The following is a 20,969-nucleotide window of genomic DNA, read 5'->3' on the forward strand; positions in this document are numbered from 1 at the left end:
TTTGTATTAAAGGTACAACCTGGACGGGAAGGAAGCAGGTGTCATGCAGTAGAAGTCCTGTGCCTCAGAGATTCCTGCTGAGATTAGTCTCCCTTTGTAGCAGAATTGTAACATTCTTTGAACTAGAAAAAGCTTAAAAGCTCACTGACATTAATAAAAGAATCTACATTATAAGGAGGTCTTTAGAGTTAAAATTGTTGTTTATTGCCCTACAGCTTCCTCATAATCCCTCCCAAAGGTGGTGGTTTCTCAGCAGTCTCCACTGGCAAGCATGTACCATGGATTCTTCTCCCAAATACTCCTAGTTAAGACTATGTCTGCACAGGAAGTTTCCATCTGAAGCAAAACACTTCTCTGGAGAAAGAGAAATAAGAAGACTCTAGAGATTTCTTCCATCTTTTGAACAATGACAACAACTTTAATCAAGAGAGGACGATTCATTTATTTCCTCATTTCACGTATAACTAAAATATTCAGAATAGGTATCCTGTAACTTATATCAAGATAGTAATGAACAACATTCCATATACATGCTTTAATGAAGTTACAGGAATATAACTGAAGGTAGTGTTTAACAATAAACTTTATGTTACTAGAGTTTAAGACTGAGAGGAATCACATTAGACAGGCCATAGAAGTTATTCAATTATTCCTCTTCTGAGCTCAATATATACATGATATATGAACTTTATTATTCTAAACCAGTTATTTGGTTCAGACTACTTAAAACTCACTACTTATTAAAAGGTTTTAGAACTATCTTCAGATGTATTTCTTATGCAGCTGCTGCTTCCAAAGAAAATTTTGTTAGACCAAACAGATTGGTTCTTCTGCATAAAATGTCTCTTCTTCACTGGTATCTGAGAAAATGACCAGTGGCTGCAAGTCTTTGAATCAATAGTTAGTAATTATGCTCTAACTGCCACTGGGTACTACTATTTCATTAATCTAGCTTTCTGAATCATCGCAATGTGTCACTCCTTCATATGAACATTAAGGATGCTGCCAGTTAAAACTTTGAGAAGATTCAGTGGTGGATCCAAAAGCCATGATGAAGGAGCTTTGGACACAAAAGGTATTCACCAGTGTCCCTAGTTTAGACTAGCATCTCAAGCAGGGATGGACAAGAAATAGCAGCAATCGCACAGCTTACCAAAGGGTATCATCAGGGGGAAATGAGATTCTGCAAAGGAGGCTGGCTGAGGATAGAGGCTATATAATGAAGAGCATGGTAACACTGACCTGCCAAATCAGAGAAGAGGGATATAAACTAGTCTGAAGAGAGCTGGGAACTGAAATATTTTTCAACTTCAACTTACATAAACTGTTGAAATCTGGAAGAGAAACTATAACACAAAACAGAAGATAAGAATGATGAAGCGACTTAGCAAACACACTGTGCGTCTGTACAAAGATCCAGAGTCTACAAAGCATAACTAGGTGAACCTGAGGTTGCCACCACAGTTTACAATGTTAGTGTAATAAATCAAAGTGCTACAATAGAAGATTTGTTCAAGAATAGAAAGCAAGAAAGAAAGTAAAAAAGTCGTTGCTCTATATATAAAGACTGCAAATAATACTTCAGTATTAAGGCAAAATCTAATCAACAGGAAGCCTGTTGCAAGTGTCTCAGTAAAAATACAGAGAAAAAAAGAAAAGAGATACTGATACAAAGTGCACCCTCAAGAAAAGAAGGAAATTGCTGAAGTTTTTTTGGGAGTAGGAATTAAAATAATTTTAAAATAATAAATCCAGTAGGAAAGCAAGACTTGAAGTACATATTCTGCTTTCAGAAAAGAAAATCAGAAGAACACACTCAAAGGCCAAGAAATTCATTGTTCAGCACAGGCTATCATTTTAAGAGACAGAGAAAATTAATAGAGAAATAGTTATTTTAGATTTTATTTCAGGCTACCCGAGAAACTGAAAGTGAGTTTACATTTTTATGTAAGAAAGAGAAGTTGCAGATCTAGAGTGATAAGATAATGGACTTAAAAACCAGACTGAACTCCAGAAACTGCTACAGTATCTTGCAATGAGAATCTCAAGGCTAAACCCACATGAGACAGCTGACAGCAGTTTAAAATACCATATTCTAGGGCATAGTAGTAAATTGAACAAATTATTGGAATTACATTAACTGACCGGTGTAGCTGATTCGCAGTTACCTAGAATTCTTCAGTGACTTACAAATCAAAAGAGCAAAATCAAAAGTTTACCCATCCGTATGCTTAAGAAATAGCAAAAGTCTGTGGGGATAAACTGAGAAAATCTCAAAACAAGGCAGAATCTATCAAAGTGCGATTAGGGTACAAAAAATATCCCAGAGCTGCAATCAAATAAGAAGCAGCCACAGAAATGGTAGTTCTACTACTAAACAAAGACAGTAAAAATGAGAGATATCTAAAGGGTACAGAGGGTTCTTTAAAAAGTGGTAAAAGCAGAAACTGAAGAAACTTCTAGTCAGACAAACATTCATATCAGGGAAGAGATGAAATGAATATAAAATACTTAATTTCAAAATCATCTGTAGAATAATAAATAATCAATATAGTCTTTCCAAGATCAAAACATGTCAAAGCAATTTCTTTCCTTTCTCTGACATGATAGTTAACCTAATACATAATATGGAAACAGCAGATGTGACATATCTTGAGTATAATAAGGCTTTTGTCCCATATGACATCATTACAAGCTCTTAATGGAACATGCACAAGACAAAAAGTCACTTTAAGATCAGTCAACAACCGTTTGAAAAGCCACACAGAACCAGCTGAAGAGGATCTGTAAGTACTATTTCTCCTAAGCATTGCTCTATTCAGTACATTCCTTGACATGGATAACAAATAAGAAAATATTATTTTAAAAAAACTATAGGTGATATGGAGGTTGCAAATGCTCTGAAGAACAAATTCTAATTAATCGTGAAAATTAGGGTAAGAGTTTGTGGATATGAATTCCAAATAAAACAGATAAATACAATGCACTCCATGTAGTACACTGCTCATTGCCTGAGCCTCTCCAAAATGTAATGACCTTCATAAGAAAGAGTTACATAACAAGTCCTTCAAAAAAGCTTCAAACCAATATATCTACACTCTGATGATATATCCCTACAAATCTGCACAGTCTCACATGGTCAAGCTCTAGACAACAGGCAGCTATCCTTATAATTTTCCCTTGTGCTCTGAATGCATGAAAAGAAGACAGAGAGACAGTAAGACCTTCTTAGATGCTAGGACTGAAGAGGTGGATTTGAAAGTACGACAACAATTTGAATCAGAGCACTGCGATGCTGTTGTAAAAAAAATAAATATAAATATATATATAAAAATCATTTTGGCAAATAATATACATGCAGGAGGAGAGAAGACATAATTTTCTGTTATGTTTAAAACTCAGGAGGTCTTAGCTATGGAATACAGAATCTAATTTTGTTTAACACACTTTCAGAGGGAAGCAAAATGAAGAGAGATCCAAGGACAGTACAAATGACAAAGAGCTTAGAAACATGAACTACGAAAGGAGTTAAATGGAAAAGAGAAGCTGTTGAAGCAGCCTTCCTAAGATGCAAAGTTTCCCGGAAAAAGCATTAGAAGCAGAAAACACTTCCTGGTTGTAAGGAGAACTAATTCCTACACATAATATAACTATTTGTAATGCATCATCTACAATAGTGTATCAACCACATGTAATATGGTACACTACTCAGGGTGTGAAATAGCCTTAACAAGTTTGGTGGGTTTGTTTTGGTTTGGTTGGGTTTTGGGTTTATTTTATTTTTAATATAATCAGGATATAAGAGCATATGGAATAATCCAGATGAACAAAGGGAATGATTATAGGATTTGTAGGTTCACTTTCTGCCTGATATGTATGTGGTCCTCAATACAAACCTGTCACTTCCAAATGATGCATAATAATCACAAAACAGGAGCAAGAGAAAACTCATTACAATTACTTATAGAGTACAGCTAACTAGTGTCACCGAAAAATGGAGAATAGCAAACCTGATCAACAATGTCGTTGACTTTATCGCGCTCACAGTCCAAAATCACTCGCCTTTCCTTTTTTACCTCTAGATCTTGAAACAGTGAACGGTAAGTTTCATCTTTCCTGTCATTGTTAATATTTCCTACATTGATAGCAGTCACTTGCCATTTCTTTTCCGCAGCAGAATCCAGCACAGCTTGCAATGTTGATAAGCCTAGAGAAGTTCAGAAGAAAACAGAAGATATGACTGATCAAGCTTTGGGAGTAACAAGCTTCTAGAATGTGATTTATGAGATTACTTATTTAAGATTTCCCTGTAACTTGTTTGACCTGTCACACATTGTTAGGACTCAGAAATGAAGATATGTATGGGCCCATTCACTTCTTATTGCGTGAAATTTCTATTCACACCGCTGCAAGGAATCAGGCTAGAGCCCTGTAAGGACAACCTTTTGGTTTTGCTTCAACCTTCCTCGTCATGGGATTTTGCTGGTTTCACTGATCCACTGCTCGGATTCCACATGCTGGGAAAGAGGCCTTCTAGGAGAGAAGTGATCTAACTATGGCAAGAGCATCAGCTGCTTATTACAAAATGCTATTGAATTGATTCTGTTCTGAGTGCTTGAGCAATACTGTATTTAATCCCAGACGTCACTAAGGTCTACAGCAAAATTCCCATGTTCTGCAGTGGTGATAATGGAATTATTATTTCTGCTGGCTACAGTCATATCCCTGATTATGAAAGAAGATGTGCTGAGTCAGAGACGTATTTTTTCATATAGATAAGTAGGCTCCATGCTAACTCCTACAAACAGTCTAGAGAAGTTTGCCTCCATTTTATCAACTGTTCCTGCTAGGAAGCTGTGATGTCTGTACAGCTGCAACTGCCTACAACATACTGTAGAATCAATGAAGATTTTACTTAACTGGTTTTCCTGTTCAAGGATTTAATAATGGAGTATAGAAACATGAAAATTACTGCCGGAAATTAATTTCTGCTATACAACAAATACCGTTTTAACAATTTCCAGCAGTATAGGAATTAGACTTGTTATGTTTAAATTCCCTTCAGAGAATGCTACATAATTCTAGAGAGCAATTTTAAGCATAGCAGATAATATTATAGAAAAAAAGAAAATTAGACCTTCTCACAAGTCACTTGACATTTTTGCACATTCATCTCCCCTGAAACCACAGATCACCAGAAGTCATTTCTTTGAGGCAAATTTCTGACTTGCTATGTAAAGGAAGCTTCAGTTATAACCCTCATGAGAAATAATAGTGGTTATGTCCATAAACATAGAAAATAGTGATAATTAATTTGTCTCACAGTTTGTAAATACATAATTAAGATTGGCCAGTGTTTAGTAATTCAGTTTTATCAGTGAAAATAGTAATGACATAAAGCACTACGCAAGATTGGTCATCAGCAAAGGTAGAAGATGGCAGGCTTCCAAAAGCATAAATTCAATTATTATCTCAAATAGTTCTGGTTTTCTATGTTGTCTTTAAAGAAGACTGAGATGAAGTTTTGTGTGTCATGCAATGAATATTTATTTTAAAATAATAGATAACTGCAGCCCAAGGGTACATATAGACTATTTATAACACGTTAAAGATAAACGGGGAGAACTTGTACTAAAAACAAAAGATAATAAATGTAAGCAAACTAAAAGATGTATGGGATATTTTAAAACATTAAAAAGCATCAAAATTAGTCTGTGCCTCAAAATAATACTTTAAATGATAATTTAAAATAATAATTAAAAAACCCCACATACCAAAAAAAAAAACCACAAAACACTCCAAACTAAAACAGATACAATCCGAATCATTGTTTTAGATCTCACTTAGTAGATTTCAGGTCCTCCAATGTGTCTATATGTTTCCTCTGAGCTAAACAGAATCTCAGTTATGCATATCTATTACAAAGGTTTTCTATATCTTACTCCTCTGATCTTCCATTTTTCCTAGGGACTGCCTTTTCTTGGTGTGCTCTCTACAGAGATGTTAAATGGCTGCCTGGATTTCTTGTTTTTTAGAGGCGGCAGATTTTTCATTTCCATACAGTTTAGTTTATTCTGATAGCAATAACACATTGCAAAAGAATGCAAAACAAACAAACAAAAGAATGGAAGGAGGACTCTGCAGAGGAGAAAACTCAAACAACTTCAGTTGCTTTTTTTGAACTGCAGAAAATCGTCTGTTTGGGAACCTCATGTGCCTGAACCTTTTCTGATCACCATGAGACAAACTCTTAATTCAGTGATCTCTAAAAAGGAGGACTGAACAGAGGCTGTAAATAAGCAATTCTTTTACAGACAGAATCCTCCAACAATGTCACTACTTTTTCCAAAACCCACTGTTCAGTATGGGCAACACAGAAGAGGCAAGGAGGGGAAAGGACACTAATCCACATCATATGAGAGCAACTGCCCTATATATATTATATCCAGTAATAACTTGGATATGCATATACTGAATGGCCCCACTTCTTATGGACAGGAATGAGATGTGAAATTGCCCTACACTTCAACCAGTCATCCTCTAACCCCAGAGGAGCTGTAAAACTAGCAATAAATTATTCTTTCGGAATAAGTCAAACTAATTCCTATTAGCTTTCACAGTTTCCATGAAGAGTCAGTCTCTTTGACTATTTTTATTTCAGTGTTTAAGGTGGAAACTATTATATATCACTCCCTAAATATACGTCACTGTCACTACATTAAAACTCACGCAAAAGTGTTTATAGAAATTGTGGACCCTGTGTATTCAGGATTTGTCAGTGTTACTGACTACACACTGCTTGACTCTGCAAGTTAACCTTGTGCAATCAGTGGGAGCACTGAGGAGCAATGATTTACTCAGCATAAAGGTAGGAATTTCATGCCTTGGAGCTTGTTATCACTGGGGTCCCTTGCCACAATTAAAACAAACACAGAAGAAAAAAAGGCATAATTAAAGGGTGATTACAAATAACAATTTCATGCTGTTATTCCTGGCCAGATTCAGGCAGTGCAGTTCAGAAGAACTAGGTGGTTTTCAGTATTTCCTAAACATAAATCACATGCAGGTCACGTACTGCACACTGCGAGCTGATTGACAGAGTATTGGCTAAGCAAGTAGTTTTACCTCTGTGGATGTTTCTGATTTTAATGTGAATTTGAAAAGGATCTGAGAAATGGGCTTAGGGTTCATCATTGTACACACTACTCTCGGCAGCAATGTACCAGTTTTTAGTTTTGCTTAGTGATTACAACAATGATAAAGAACTGTCTTGAGGAGATCCCTTCAGCTTCTGAACAACATAATGTACAAAATGGCATCAGAATGCAGAGAATCTAATGTCATCTCATTATTCAATAAATCACGGTGTGGTAAAACCATTATTTAAATCTAATGGCATCTCACCATTTAATGTGCATTTAATATTCAACTGTGACCAATGAACATGCAGGTGAGCCACAAAATAGCCTTTTTAAAGGGAACAGGAGAAGGCATGAATATAAAAAAGTTAGCCAAGGACTACTAAGTGAGGAGAACCTGAAGAGAGAATAACAATAATGGAATTCCAGAACGGGCAGTCTTCTTCTTCTCAGAAAACCAATAAATATACCACAATTTGCAAGTGTTTTTTCCCAGTTCATAAACTATTACATTATTATAACTACAGCCATAAAAGGGCATAGGTCTTGAGAAGGCTGTACCACTGAGAAAATTGCTCACAAATAATGATTTGGGTTTAACAACAACAACAACAAAAATCTAAGCTCAACAGAGAGAGAAACTTGAGTATTTATTGAAAGCAGTCACCAAAGAAGCAGGGACTTTATCCAAGATTCTTGCTTGCTTGGTGCCCAACTATTGATTTCGCATATGTGGAGTGAACCTGAGGTAGTAGATTGCCCTTCATGCTCAGCTAGCTTTTTTCTCTTTAGGTGTTTCTTTAAAAAAAAAGGAAAAACTTTTCATAGAACTGTTTTACAACATGTGATTAATCTCACATTGCTTTTCAGCACATGCTTGCAATTCTATTAATACATACTGTAATAATTTCACTCTCATCTAAATAATTCTGTTTCTGTTCCAAACACTCATTTCTAAATTTAAGCTTGCTCTCACACTTGCTGCAGGTAAAGATTCCTTTCCTCATTTACTTTTCTAATACCAATTCAGCACTTCAGTGAGATACATCTAGCAAAGAGCATGCAGATAAAAAGTAGCACATCTTACCTCTGTCACTGTCATACAAATATGCAAACTTGGTCCACTGATAGTATTCAATCAAGCTAAGAAGAGCTCCCTTGAGGTCAGGTCTCATCTGAATGACAAAGGGATGTGTTCCATCTGTTGGGAAGCTGGGAGTTATGAAGGAGACATGAAGAGTCCCACAGAACGACGTTATGGTATTCACAGACTTCTTGTCATAGAATCCAAAAATAGCAAAGACTCCTCTTGAAAACTGGGAGCAGACTATGAGGGAGAAAGAAAAACAATTACGTAGGAGAATTAAAAAAAAAATATTGAAAACTCTATCATGCATATATTTATGGAAAATAACGCAATTGTCTGATCACATAAACACCATGGAAAAACAGTAATACTCTGCTATGAGGAATATTTTTTGTTGGTATTATTAATCAGTAATATAAAGCTTCCACTAGAAACAAGACCAACAAAAATCACAGACATGATGTTCACATTCCCAGATAATTAATTCAGAAATAAAACTTGACAAATTATTCTTAAATTCAATTTATATTGTAAATAATAGTGATGCAAGCATCAATGGCAAATGTAATTTATAAAATGAGTCATTATGACCACAAATAGTATTATTGAAATGAATTTTTTGTCATGTTAAAAATAAGTTGTTTCTGAGGTCAAGACTCACTGAGCAATTGCAAAATACCTTACATAACTTTCCATTTCAGGAATATAAATCCAAAACTAGAAGCAAATCTATTAACAGCAGAAGAGTAAGGAGCTGATTGGCTTTAAAACCCTTCTGTTTCAATATATTATTTTAATTAGTGCCTTGTAAGACTCAGGAAAAGCTGGTCCTTCTGGATGACGCTTGTGGCCATGCTGCAGAAAGAATAACCTCATAGGTGTAAATAACATGCTGATTATTCAGTTTTATTACTAGAGACAATTCAAGCCCATTGATGAACACTACTGACCACCACTCTTCCTGGGTTTTTCTCCTTGACACTGCAGACTATAGAAGTGCCTAAGTTCTAAAACCATGGTACAATAAGGAAAAGTTAATCTCTGATTAATTCTCATTTATCACCTATGCATTCTTTGTTTTGCACATTGTCATCCTGAATAAAAGACATCCTTCTAGTGAAAACGAGTCAGCCTCCTTGCAATCCCTGCTATACCTGACCTGTTTATAGACATAAATCACAGCGTAACTGAAGTTAATTTTCCAAGCTATTTGGTACACTAATCCTTGAATATAATTCACATAAGGGCATGTCCCGTCCCAACAGATGGGACAGTGAACCCTATATGCGACACGCAGGGAAGGGGTGATTGCAAAAGATCAACAAGTCTGGACAAGTCCCGGGCCATGTTGAAGGGTCTCAGCTTTTCCCCTTTTTTGGCCGAGCTGGGCATATCAGAAGAAGGGGCTATGTGCCCTCCAGCACATCCTCCATCTCTGGTATCAGTCAGCTGGCCTGATCTGTGCCTCGTTAGCTTGTCATTGATAGGTAAATCGCAGCTCCCCCTGCGCTGAATGTGTCATCTCCTGGCTGAACTAGTTTCGCCACAATGCTTTCAGCCATGATCCTTATCAATACGCAACAGGGCAAAAATAAGTTGACTCATTTTTAAAATCTCTCTGATTTGAATTAATATTAACAAAATATTTTCTCTTTTAAAGTTATATCTTTATTTTTTTTTAAATAACGTCCTCTTGTGCCTGTTATTATTAGTTACTATTCTCTTTTTATGGCTTTGCTCATTTATCCTAGCTATCACTGTCACTTCCCATACCCTAATTATTTCTATACTCCAATTAAAAGCACCTAAACAGTATGATTGAAATTCCAAATCTGCCAGTTTCAACAGTTATCACCTATTAACTTTAATTAGGTCAGAATTTCACCTCAGGTGAGAGAATACAAGTGATTAAAAAACTTGATGAATAATACTCCCCTTCACAAAAGGATGTTGCAGGTTTTCCAGGGCTAGGATAAAAGATGGTCAGACCTGTTCCAACTGCAAATTGTTATGTAAAGTTCCAATACTTACCTCCAGTGTATTAAAGGTATAACACTGCTCATGTTGAACAAAGTTTTCTGAAAAAGGCTGCAAATTTTCTGAATAGCTTTTCTGTTTAAGTTACTGGAACTCGTTCTATTTTAAATCACTATGGTCTCGCTGAGACAAAACCAACTCACTACCTCCCCACAGACTCACGAACGATTGTTTCCCATCTGCAGCAAAGGCTAAATACTTTCTGAACTTGCTGCAATAAAGGTGTTAATGTCTCACAATCCACCTTCAAAAATACACATTAAAATAAAGCACCAGCTTACATTCGGATCCCTGGGCAAGAATTCCACAGAAGACTACTGTGTGTGCTACTGGCCCACTTCTGTGATCTCCAGCATTAAACCATTTTAATGCTGCATGTAAGGTGACAGAGACAACAACAGTGTCATCCCAGGATCACTGAAACATGAAACAGTTTTATGCCAGTATTGCTGATTCCTAGGATGCTATCACATCTGCTGCCACACTTCCTGCTTTTCTTCAATCACAAGTCAATGGTTTCAGGCATAGATGACATAACACTGCCTACAACAGCCTACAACCAGGGCCAGCAGCCTGCACCAGAAAATTCGCGTACCATGGGTGATGCCTTCTCTAACAGAGAAAAGTCTGGCTCTTTGGAGCACTGTATTCCAGTTTCTGCCTCAGATCCTTCCTGATCCTTCATTTCCTGACACTGGAGAGATCTGGACCTGTCAGGTCTCAAGTAATCATCTTTGGGGTAATGAAGTTCAATCTGCCCATGCTGTTGGGAAGTTTTAGTTAAGGCTCTGTCCTGGCTCCTGAATTCATGTAACTTAGTAGATCTCAACTTCCATTAAAAACAAACAAACAAAAATTCCCACTATACCTCTAAAAGATGAAACAAATCAACCAGTCAACACCCAACAAAGACAAAAAAGTCATTACAATTATTTGTGAGGGCAAATAAAAAGAGCCCAGATTACTTATGCTAGGCTTCTAACATGAACTGCGGGCACATATTAGATCTGGTTGGGATGCCTTTCACTTTACACATAGCAGCCCGAACAACTGCTGTTCATTCAGAACAAACATCCTGACATGGAACAAACTCATACTACCTCTCTTCACTAGTTACTTACTGCCTATTGACCACAGTTCTCTGGCATTAACATAGCTAATGGTTCTCCATTTAATAGTCGTTAAACCTGGAAAATCATTAGTCCTTACATGTATGTGCCATCTTCTGGGGAATATGGGTAAAGTTGGAACTTTTCTCTCCACTCCTGCACAGTAGAGGCAAATGCAAAGCACCACCACCACCTGGGCAAGTCAAGTCACTGCAGTTCTTGCTATTTAGAGGAGCTCCAGATTAAAAGCTGAATTCAACATGCATGTACTCAATCCTGATAAACACTAAGATAAAAGCAAAATCATTTCATATTTGTAAAAATAATAAGAAAACTGTCATAGGATATAAACTCTCATTTAATTCAAGCAGGGCCACCTGGACGTGTTTCTAACACAAATATTGAAATTAAGGACATAACACACATTAGCAAATATTAAGCTATGTGGGTCAGTGAGATCAGTGTCACAGTTGTACACTGAAGAACCTCAGTGCTATGCTTTCCTCTGTGAAAGTCCTGTAAAGATAAGTGTGAGGGCACCGATGCCATGTAATATAAACTTGCTAAAAGTAATCATCTAGACTTTGTCTCAAGACAAATGCTTGCAATTGTTCTGGGACATTTGGTCTCTCAGGAGCAGCAGGAAAAAGAAGGGATGGTATTTCCAAATACATAAGGGTGACCTCGTAAATGTGCAGAAAGTGTAATTGTTTTTGGCAGGATTCCCACCCTAGACTAAGTCAACAGTCATGTTGTTATTGCTTGGAGACATCAGTTTTATAATGGTGAATCACAAGCTGTTCACAGTTATTAGATTAAAAAAATCATGACGATTAGGACTCATAAGCCATTGAAACAGAAAAGATCTACTTTATTAAAGACATCAGAAGCAACTGCCAGCATTCTTTCAAGCTCTTCTATGTGAATTGTTTTTCTTTGGATTCATCTTGCCATTTCTAGAAATAGTCAATGGCCTACTTAGCAACAAGAGGGCAAGGATATAGTAAGCTCATTTTGTGATCACTGTTCTAGACAGACTCGACTAGACTGGCTAATAACTGGGAATTCCAAGAAACAGGGTAAATAATTAAAGTTACCTGAGAAACAACCATTCCCGGAAGGTTTTGCTAGAGTTAAAGAATTAAGTATTTTATATTTGAATTCTCCTTGTTCTTCTACTAACATAGGTAAAAACCTAGTTTGCCCTCGTTTTCCAGAACACTAAAAATGTGTCCAAGTCTTTTATTTCAAAAGCTAGGGCCCAGATTTGTTCAATAACAAAAATTAAGCTTAAGCCATTAATAAGAAATAGGTGCCCTGTCAAAGGAGTCAAAACTACTTGCTCAATTATTAGCTCTTCTGTTTTTAACGACACTTGTTTCTTCTTAGACCTTCTTTTTACCATGATGCATTCACACCTTTCTTTCACACTTTCTCCATTTCACTATCCTGTTTTGACAATGAACTCCATAGGCAAGTTAACCTCATGTTTAACTGTAACTGGTTCTCCAGAAACAAAGAAACAGAGCAACACGCATTCTATGCCTCTCATCATACACAACATATTTCTGTGATGCATATCATCTTACACATAAGACTCAAAAAGTGCCAGATGAAGAGTACATTTGAAAATTCAAAATATAAAAATATCACAAATATGCTTAGCTTTATACACTGAAGTGATGCCATTTTAGGAATGATAGTTTCTTTTCATGGCATAAAATCACTTAGAAATAACTGTATTTGAATACATATGCTTAGGAACTATTTCTGATTGAGTCTTCCTAAGCCAAGATTTCCTTTCCAAAGGAAAAGTAATGAATCTAAGAATTGTTTACATTCAGAGACAATTAAAAAGGAAAAAGAAAATCAGCAAAATACCCACTTAACTAACCAAAACAAATGTCTAATAGTACCTGCATACAGTTAAGTTTCCAAAAAGCGTTATTATGACTTTTAACACTCTTCTAACCTTTCTAAGTATTTCTGTATTTTTAGTCATGAGAGTTTTGATACTTAGTTTCTACCCAAAGATGAAAATTTAAAATGACTGAGAAAGTATTTCCCATCCAGTGCTTAGATTTTAAATGCTATCTATATTAATGTGGCTTTCTATGTTATCTTATTATTCTAATCTGGTTTTCTATGGTGGTAACAAAATTATTTTAATATTGGCATACAGAAATAAGTTCTCGGTGCATGTTATTTATTCACACCTTATCGAATAATCATTCTTTTACATCTAAGAGAAAGAAAACACTGCACAAGTGTAAAGAAAGAGTCAAGCACTGCCTCTGTAAAAGAGGACCAAAACACAAAGGAAACAATCATTGGTCTGAAAAGTCGATAGATGAGATGGAAGCAGCCAAGAACAAAACACAGAAACCAAATGCCCAGTTGGTAATTTCAGCTTCTGAAAGGCAACATTAAGAACAAGCAGACAGTAGAAAGGAACCACAATGATGCAACAAAAGTAGAAAAAATAAACAAGAACCACAGCTGCCAAAAGAATTCACTTATGATTGAAACTGCACCCATCAGAAAACCATTATGAGAATAAAAACAAATATTAATTGCTTCCAAAACCATTAAGAAAATTGCAGCAGAGCAAAAAGTATATTGTATACACTTATATAGCATAAAGAAATTTTTTTTGTGTGTGTAGTAATGTTACATATCATCTGCATGGTCTATTTTAACTATTCAGACTATACTATTACCTTCAAGATGTGAGGGGTAAACTTCTCTTCAGGAAGTCCATCCTAAGCATTATTTAGAACCATCAAGGAGTATGTATTTAAACAGCACAACTTGAGATGAAGTTACTTTATCTAGGGGCATGGCAGGCTAACTAGAATTGGGAAAAAAGGTTCCCTAAGGCTCAAAGAAGAGCATAATAACCGAAAGATAAGACAATGGACCAAAGCTTCATGCTAGGATTCAGTAAAACAAAGACACATACACCAAATAAATGGCTGGCATTTTAAAGTCCCAAGAAATCCTTTATCAAAGCTGAGAGGCAAATCAGTACGAATTAAAACACCAATGGCAATCAGAACTAAAAATGGGCTATACTTCTGTATAACAAAACACTCAATTACCTTCCCTTTTGCCTCTTTTTGCGATTTTTAATTACAACACCACTAAATGTGAATTTTTATCTTATTTTAAGCATTGAAGAAAATGTGCATGACTGGAATTAAAGCCACTTGATACTGATCTAAATTGTGTATTTTCCTCTTTGCAAAATGTGCAGATATATATATATATATATATATATATATATATATATAATAATGAGCTCACACACAAAACCGAATAATGAAATAGACCTCATAAACACTTCAGTGATGAATTGCTCACATGCACACTCAGCATTAAAGCACAAAACACAACTCAGAGCAACAGCCAGGCAGGTAGCAAACAAACAATCTGTAACATGGAGGGAGCCTCAGTTTTGAGCAGAGACAACTAGGGAAATTCTCACAGCCTCAGAGAGGGAAGAAAACAAAATTTAAATCCTGAGGCTGGAATGTTTTTTGAGGACAATTATGGTGGAGCAGCTACAAAGGAAGTTTTCTCCACCTTTTCTAGCAGAAATGTGGTCTCCAGTTATTGCTATAACCTGAGCTGTTTGTTCAGAGATCATGTCACCGAATAGAACTTCCCACACCATGTAATTAGAAAAATTGGCTTCGATCATTGTGTGAAATTAGACTCAAAACCTGGGTTGCTACAGTACAAAACAAGCTCAAAGACCAGAAGAGTAACATATTAATCTCTTTCAACCAATCAATTATACTTCACACTGATACAAGAAACTTTGTACCAATATGGGATATTTTAAGCAAGTAGAAAAAAGCCTTCAAGAAGTTAGGGGCCATCTGTTAGGAAAGTACATGATGATACAACAGAGCTTCCCTCTATGCTAAGGCTGCAATAATGAACATGGTAAATAAACATCACGTTCAGATAGAAAAAACAGGTCAGAAAAACATTCTGTTTCAATGACAGTTGCATTCAATTACATATTGCTTGGCTGTGTACTGTAAGCATTTGAAAACCCTTTCCATTGCTAGGACAATTAACATGATGAGAAAAAAATCACGGCAAACTCCACCGAAAGAACCATATTAAAACAATTATGCTTTTACAAATAAAACAAGATTCATGTAATAAAATTAAAATGCAATGCAAGTCTGCTCACGAAAAAAAATTGCCCATATTACACACAATTCTGACACAGCTCTTCCCAGAACTGTTAGGATCCTAGTGTTTTTGTCTAAATCCCCCGTACTACCAGTTGAAGGAGATACAATGCTTTCTGAACCCTGAATCTGGTGACCTGGCAACTCTGTTAAAGAACAGAAATATAACTTCACCTTGTCTCCAAAAATCTGTTGTCTTTAAAATCAGGACATTCTTCAGGAAACTCCTCTTACCCGCCTCCTTTCTTTCTCTCCCCACGCCAGTCCAAACAAAAAACATGCTATTTCCATTTAATTACATACAATTTATCTCATTGATTTCCTTCACATCAAAGAGCTCACCTTCCAAATCTGCCTGTCTGGCTTTCTGACTGTGTTTGTACCTTTCCGAACAATTACAGCCTTGCAGTTACACAGAATTGTGAGTGGCTGACAAAGTATTACCTCCTCGATGTAGAAGGAGGTAATCAAATCTAAGAAGAGACTGCCGGCTTTTCAGAGCCACGCTGCAGGTCATGAAGAAGTTAGCTCCCTCAGGGCAAGGCTCTTAGTTTGTGCAATCAGCATAACTCTGCTGAATTTAACAGAGCAAATATAATTTATCCCAACTAAAAAATATGGTTCTCCATTTTTAGCGTGAGAATTTTCACAAACTTTTCAAACCAGAAATATAATATACAATGGAACACGCATCTTCTCTTCCTTTTCATCACTAGTGCTGGAAGCACCCCTTTTCTACATTTCATTAAACTAATCATCTTCTCATTCCTAAGAAAATGTCATTGTGTTAAACGGTGCATTTGAAAACTTGTAAAAGGATTTGGAAATGGGTAAAATTAGCTTGGTACATACAACTATTTTTTGTTAAAATGTTGTCAGACTGTGGTTCAATTTATGAAACTTGTTCTTCTTTTCTTAACCTAGAAGGGCCAAAAATCACTCATTAACAGATTGTCTAACACTGCCTGAGAACACCTTACACCATCCATTATGAAAGGAAACATAGTTTCAGCTCTGACTTTCTCTATTAAAAGAGTAGGCACAGCCAGGAGAAAAGACTCTCAGGCTGACTTGTAAAAATACTAAAAAAAAATAATTGGAATAAACCTTAAGGAAACCGCTATAAGTAATAAAGAGGATTTCCTGAGGCAGAGAAAGTATAGCAGAAAATATCTAAGTGATCTGTTACTCTCAAAAGACTTCATACTACACTTTTAGAGGAACAAAATGTTATTTTCCAACTGGTCACTTGTGACCTGCCATACACATTATTCTTAGAGCCAGATCTTTAGTCCTAGACATTTACTTCTTACATATCTCTCTCTGAAATGATGCAGCTGGGAGTCTACTTCATTCACCCAACACAGTCCAGCCCACACCTTGTCACTTCAGTGCAGCTAGCACTGTAGCACACAGATGTACTGACATGACCTGTCACACTTATCCTAAGGTCTCAGTCCTTCCAGATGCCTGAATCTGATTTTAAAATACATCATCTAACTAAAAATTTTGGCATAAACATGACTCTGCAGAGAGGAATATCTCACACAAACTAATGATTAAATGCAACAATGAGCAAGACAAGAGACCTCAGTTCCCTACACTGTCTTGGGTCTAACAGCTTCTGCCACTCATAGGAAAAATGATGGGTCTCTTCCATCTGCCACAGCTTCCACCCAGCATTGGTCCAACCCAAACCACTGACGCCCAGCAAAGCATGGCTTATACTCACGTGGTAGCTTTTTAGGCTGCACTTCCAGACACAGTCTAACTTCCTATAATGTCTTACGGATTTATGACATTCATTGGGATAATCAGCTGTTAACCTAATTGCTAGAATTATATGTATTTACAAATGGTCTAATATATCACACACCTTCCTATCTGCATGTCCTGTTTTTCAATGATTGTAGAAATAACAGAAATGTTATTTATTTGTGAGGTATTCAAATAAGATTCAATAAAGATTATTAGTAATACAAATCAGAAATGCAGTAAAATCCCCTTAATTTAGGCACCCTAGTGAACGGCTTATTGTCCTGATTATATGACTTTTTTAATTAAGAGAAGTTGTTATTCAAAAACAAAACAGCATGGAGAGCTTCAAAATGATAAAGTAAAATGAGCACTCACGAGCACAGGGAGAAAATTTATATTCCTTGCCCGTCCTTTGTTAGCTCCTTTAACTTGATGCATTTCAAAACACATTAAAAGTTTCTAATGTTTTAGCTCCTATTTAGGAAAATTCAGTTTAGCACTGGTAGAATACATTCTGGTTAAACAAAACTTACAAAGATGTTGTAAGGCATATCATTGCTACTTACTTGATTATCAAAGCAATGATTCATCCTTCAAAGCAGAAAATATTACAATATATGCTTCACTGTGACAGAAATTACAGTTTCAGATTTTTTCTTCCTGTGTTCAGATCTCACAGGAGTAGGGATAATTTGCTTATGTCAGGTTTTACTCTGTATAACCTCTACATCTTGCCTATATTACCCAAGCTAATTTGAGTACCTACATTGTCCTGCATGCTCTGTATAGACATGCACATACACCACACCAAACTAAAACCAAAATCATTTATAGAGGAAACCTGTCTAACATCTGGAACAGTGTGAAAACGTGTTCCCACTCAGCATTGTGATAGTATCTGAGGGTTACAGTTTCTGGGCCTTCAAGTTCTCTACAGTCAACTTCCTGTTATGTTACATATGCTCTCTCACTGTATAAAAACTTTGCAGAGGCTTAGAGGATTACTAGATTGGGCTTTATAAAAATAGGCCATTCAGCCACCCTAACTGCTGTTTCTGTGGTGAGACCAAGGAATCACACACACACATACACACACACACACACACACACACACACAAAAAAAAAAGAAAAAAAAGACATTTTATGGCCTTACAGTTTCAAACCTCTTCCTTTCGCTGAACAAAGTAGATCTCAATGTCAGGAAACCGTCTGCTGTGCATATAAGATCAATAATTTGGGGCGAGGGAGAGACAGGGGGTGTGTGAAAATGAGCTTTATTACCATAAGGATTTGTTTTTACACTTTAAAACTCTATCATAATTTTACTGAGATAAACAAACACTTAAATATTTACCAACATTATTCATTAAATATTTAGTAAACTTGCTTTAGTAAAGCAAACAAAGCTTTGCAATTTCCCTTGCAAATAGCTACCTGAAACTGACCCTCTTTATTAAGAGCTTCTGGCCAAAATATTGATCTTTTCTAGGCACGTTTTCATCACAGAAATGAAAATCCTCTTCTCCTTTGTATCAAATATGAGAAAAAAGTATTTAGTATGGTGTCCTTCCAGAAAACTGCAGGTTCAGGGAGATGCATCAACGTAAAGCAGCTCATGATAAGCCCCTGGAGCACATCTGTAGGATGGAGAGTTCATATTGAAGATTGAATATATGGGTTCCAGGGGGTATACTTTGGGCTAATTTTACTTTACTTTGGTCATCCCCATGGACTAAATGCCCACTAGCAGTTTGAGTGAACTGGTGGAACTCCAGAAACACATCCTCCATTTGAGTTTAATTCAAAAAGAAGGTGTTCATTGTGCTCCTAAACCACTCCACAATGAGAATCAAGCAGAAGAATCAGGGTTCATTAGGAAGTTTTCTTAAAAAAAAAAAAATCTTAATCCAAATGGAATCATTCAGGTGGAGGCACCCATGCATTTTCAGCAGGTATGAAAAAACATATTTCCATTTGGAGAGAAGCAAAATTTGATGTGATGGAATACCACTAGACTGGTTATGGTTGGGCTCTGTAAATTTAGTGTCAATTGAGTATTTTGGGTTCTTTCACTGACAACATTCTAAAAAGGAGTTTACTCCAAGAACAGAAGTATTAAGCCTCAAGTCTTCTTTAGCTCCCTGGTCTTAAGAGGCACATATTTTTCACCTGTCTACCCATGTTGACATCTTGCACAGTCCTACCATTAGTGTCTGGTTTGGTGTTTTGTTTGAAATCCTAATTGATTGAAACAATCCTAAATGCATCAATTCCTAAAGAAATATTGCCTCTCTTCCCTCCTGTTGTTTTTAAAAACTCATGACTTTCAACCAAGCATTGTGGAGAGTCTCTGGCTGTGTGCTGTGAACAAGCCAGGGCTTGATGCGGCTGTGCTACACGGAAGGATTTCCCTGAGACACCAGAGACAAAAGGAAAGTAAACAGAAGCCGCTCTGCCCTCGACCCAGGCTGCAGGAGGGGCGTTGCCGCTGCGCATGAACAGTCTGTGAACAGTGCCCTGCAGCCAATCACCATAGTGGGGGGGCATGAGTGACTGTGAGTGTAACCAATTGTAGCCTGCGCTTGCCGCATGGCCTTTTGGTATAGAGTATATAAGGCTTGGAAAAACGTGGTCTCGGGGACATTGATATTCAGTGTTGTTTAAGAGTTCATTAAAGAGTACGGATGGTAAATTCACATTGAATTAGACTCCTTACTCTCGCCCGGCCCGCCCGTTCGATCAAAGAGCTTATGCCGGCGTCTGGATTCGTCGAATTTGCTACCGCCACATTTGGTAGCAGAGGATGGTTCGTTAGCAGAGCATAACGCTTCGGATCTACATATGGTAGCAGAAGGATGGATCGTTAGCAAAGCATAACGCTCCGGATCGAAATTACTGCGGTGAGCAGCGTTCATAAAAACGGAGCCAAGCCGGGGTGTGGGATAGTGTGCTTAGTCCGGTATCAAAAGACGGGCACCAGTCGAGCTGGCCACTCGCATCCTACGTTAAGACCGCGCTGATAAGATAATGGATATTGAAACAGCCACGGCACTGCTGACGACTATTCTCTCTAAGAGAGGTATTGAATCGTCACAGGAAAAGCTAATCACATTGATTTTTTTAGCTCAGAAGTGGGGACACTTTGGAGAAGTTCCACTTTTGTTTTCCCCAACGGAATGGAGATCAGTGGGGGACACTATGTGGGACAAAACTATCAGAGGGGAAGAAGAGAAAGAAATTAAATCTGTGAGAGAATTGTGGAAAACCGTATTAGAATCATTAGAAATTATGAAATCGGAACAACGTGCCGCCCTAAGAGCCGCGGAGGCGCTTGTCCAAGAACAAACCTGGACTGATAAAACTTGTCGTCCAAAAGAAAAGAGGGGCCTGTGGGCTACTCTGTGGGGTCTGCCTGCCGTTCGGGGTGGTCGCGGGGTCCCGGCTCAGCCAATACTTTCACAATCCGATCTGCAACGCGGATTAGAAACTGCGCGGCTCGTAAACAAAGAACCGGAAGTTTCCCCCTCCGAGTCTCTGGGACAATGTGCCAAGAAGGCGGAAGTGCAACTAGTCGACTGTCCGGATGTGGGAGGCCCTGAGTGCCGCCCTCCTCCTACCGCTCCGCCTCTGC

General features: G+C 37.2%; 1 protein-coding gene across 7 annotated transcripts in view; it reads right to left on the reverse strand.

The window, feature by feature from the left end:
- The window catches only part of GRIA2 (glutamate ionotropic receptor AMPA type subunit 2), a 98,864-nt gene that overhangs the window by 43,002 nt on the left and 34,893 nt on the right, over positions 1 to 20,969 (reverse strand). For all 7 annotated transcript variants that reach the window (XR_010651346.2, XM_065837705.2, XM_065837701.2 and 4 more), the window contains exons 3-4: positions 8,227 to 8,466; positions 4,011 to 4,207 (exon numbers count right to left, since the gene is read on the reverse strand). Coding sequence is in view for 6 of the 7 variants with exons in the window: in XM_065837705.2 (XP_065693777.1) it covers positions 4,011 to 4,207; positions 8,227 to 8,466 (437 nt within the window). In the remaining variant the exon portion in view is untranslated. The remainder of the gene's footprint in view (positions 1 to 4,010; positions 4,208 to 8,226; positions 8,467 to 20,969) is intronic.

The sequence above is a fragment of the Patagioenas fasciata genome, chromosome 4, assembly GCF_037038585.1.
Source record: "Patagioenas fasciata isolate bPatFas1 chromosome 4, bPatFas1.hap1, whole genome shotgun sequence".
In the NCBI taxonomy this organism is placed as follows: domain Eukaryota; kingdom Metazoa; phylum Chordata; class Aves; order Columbiformes; family Columbidae; genus Patagioenas; species Patagioenas fasciata.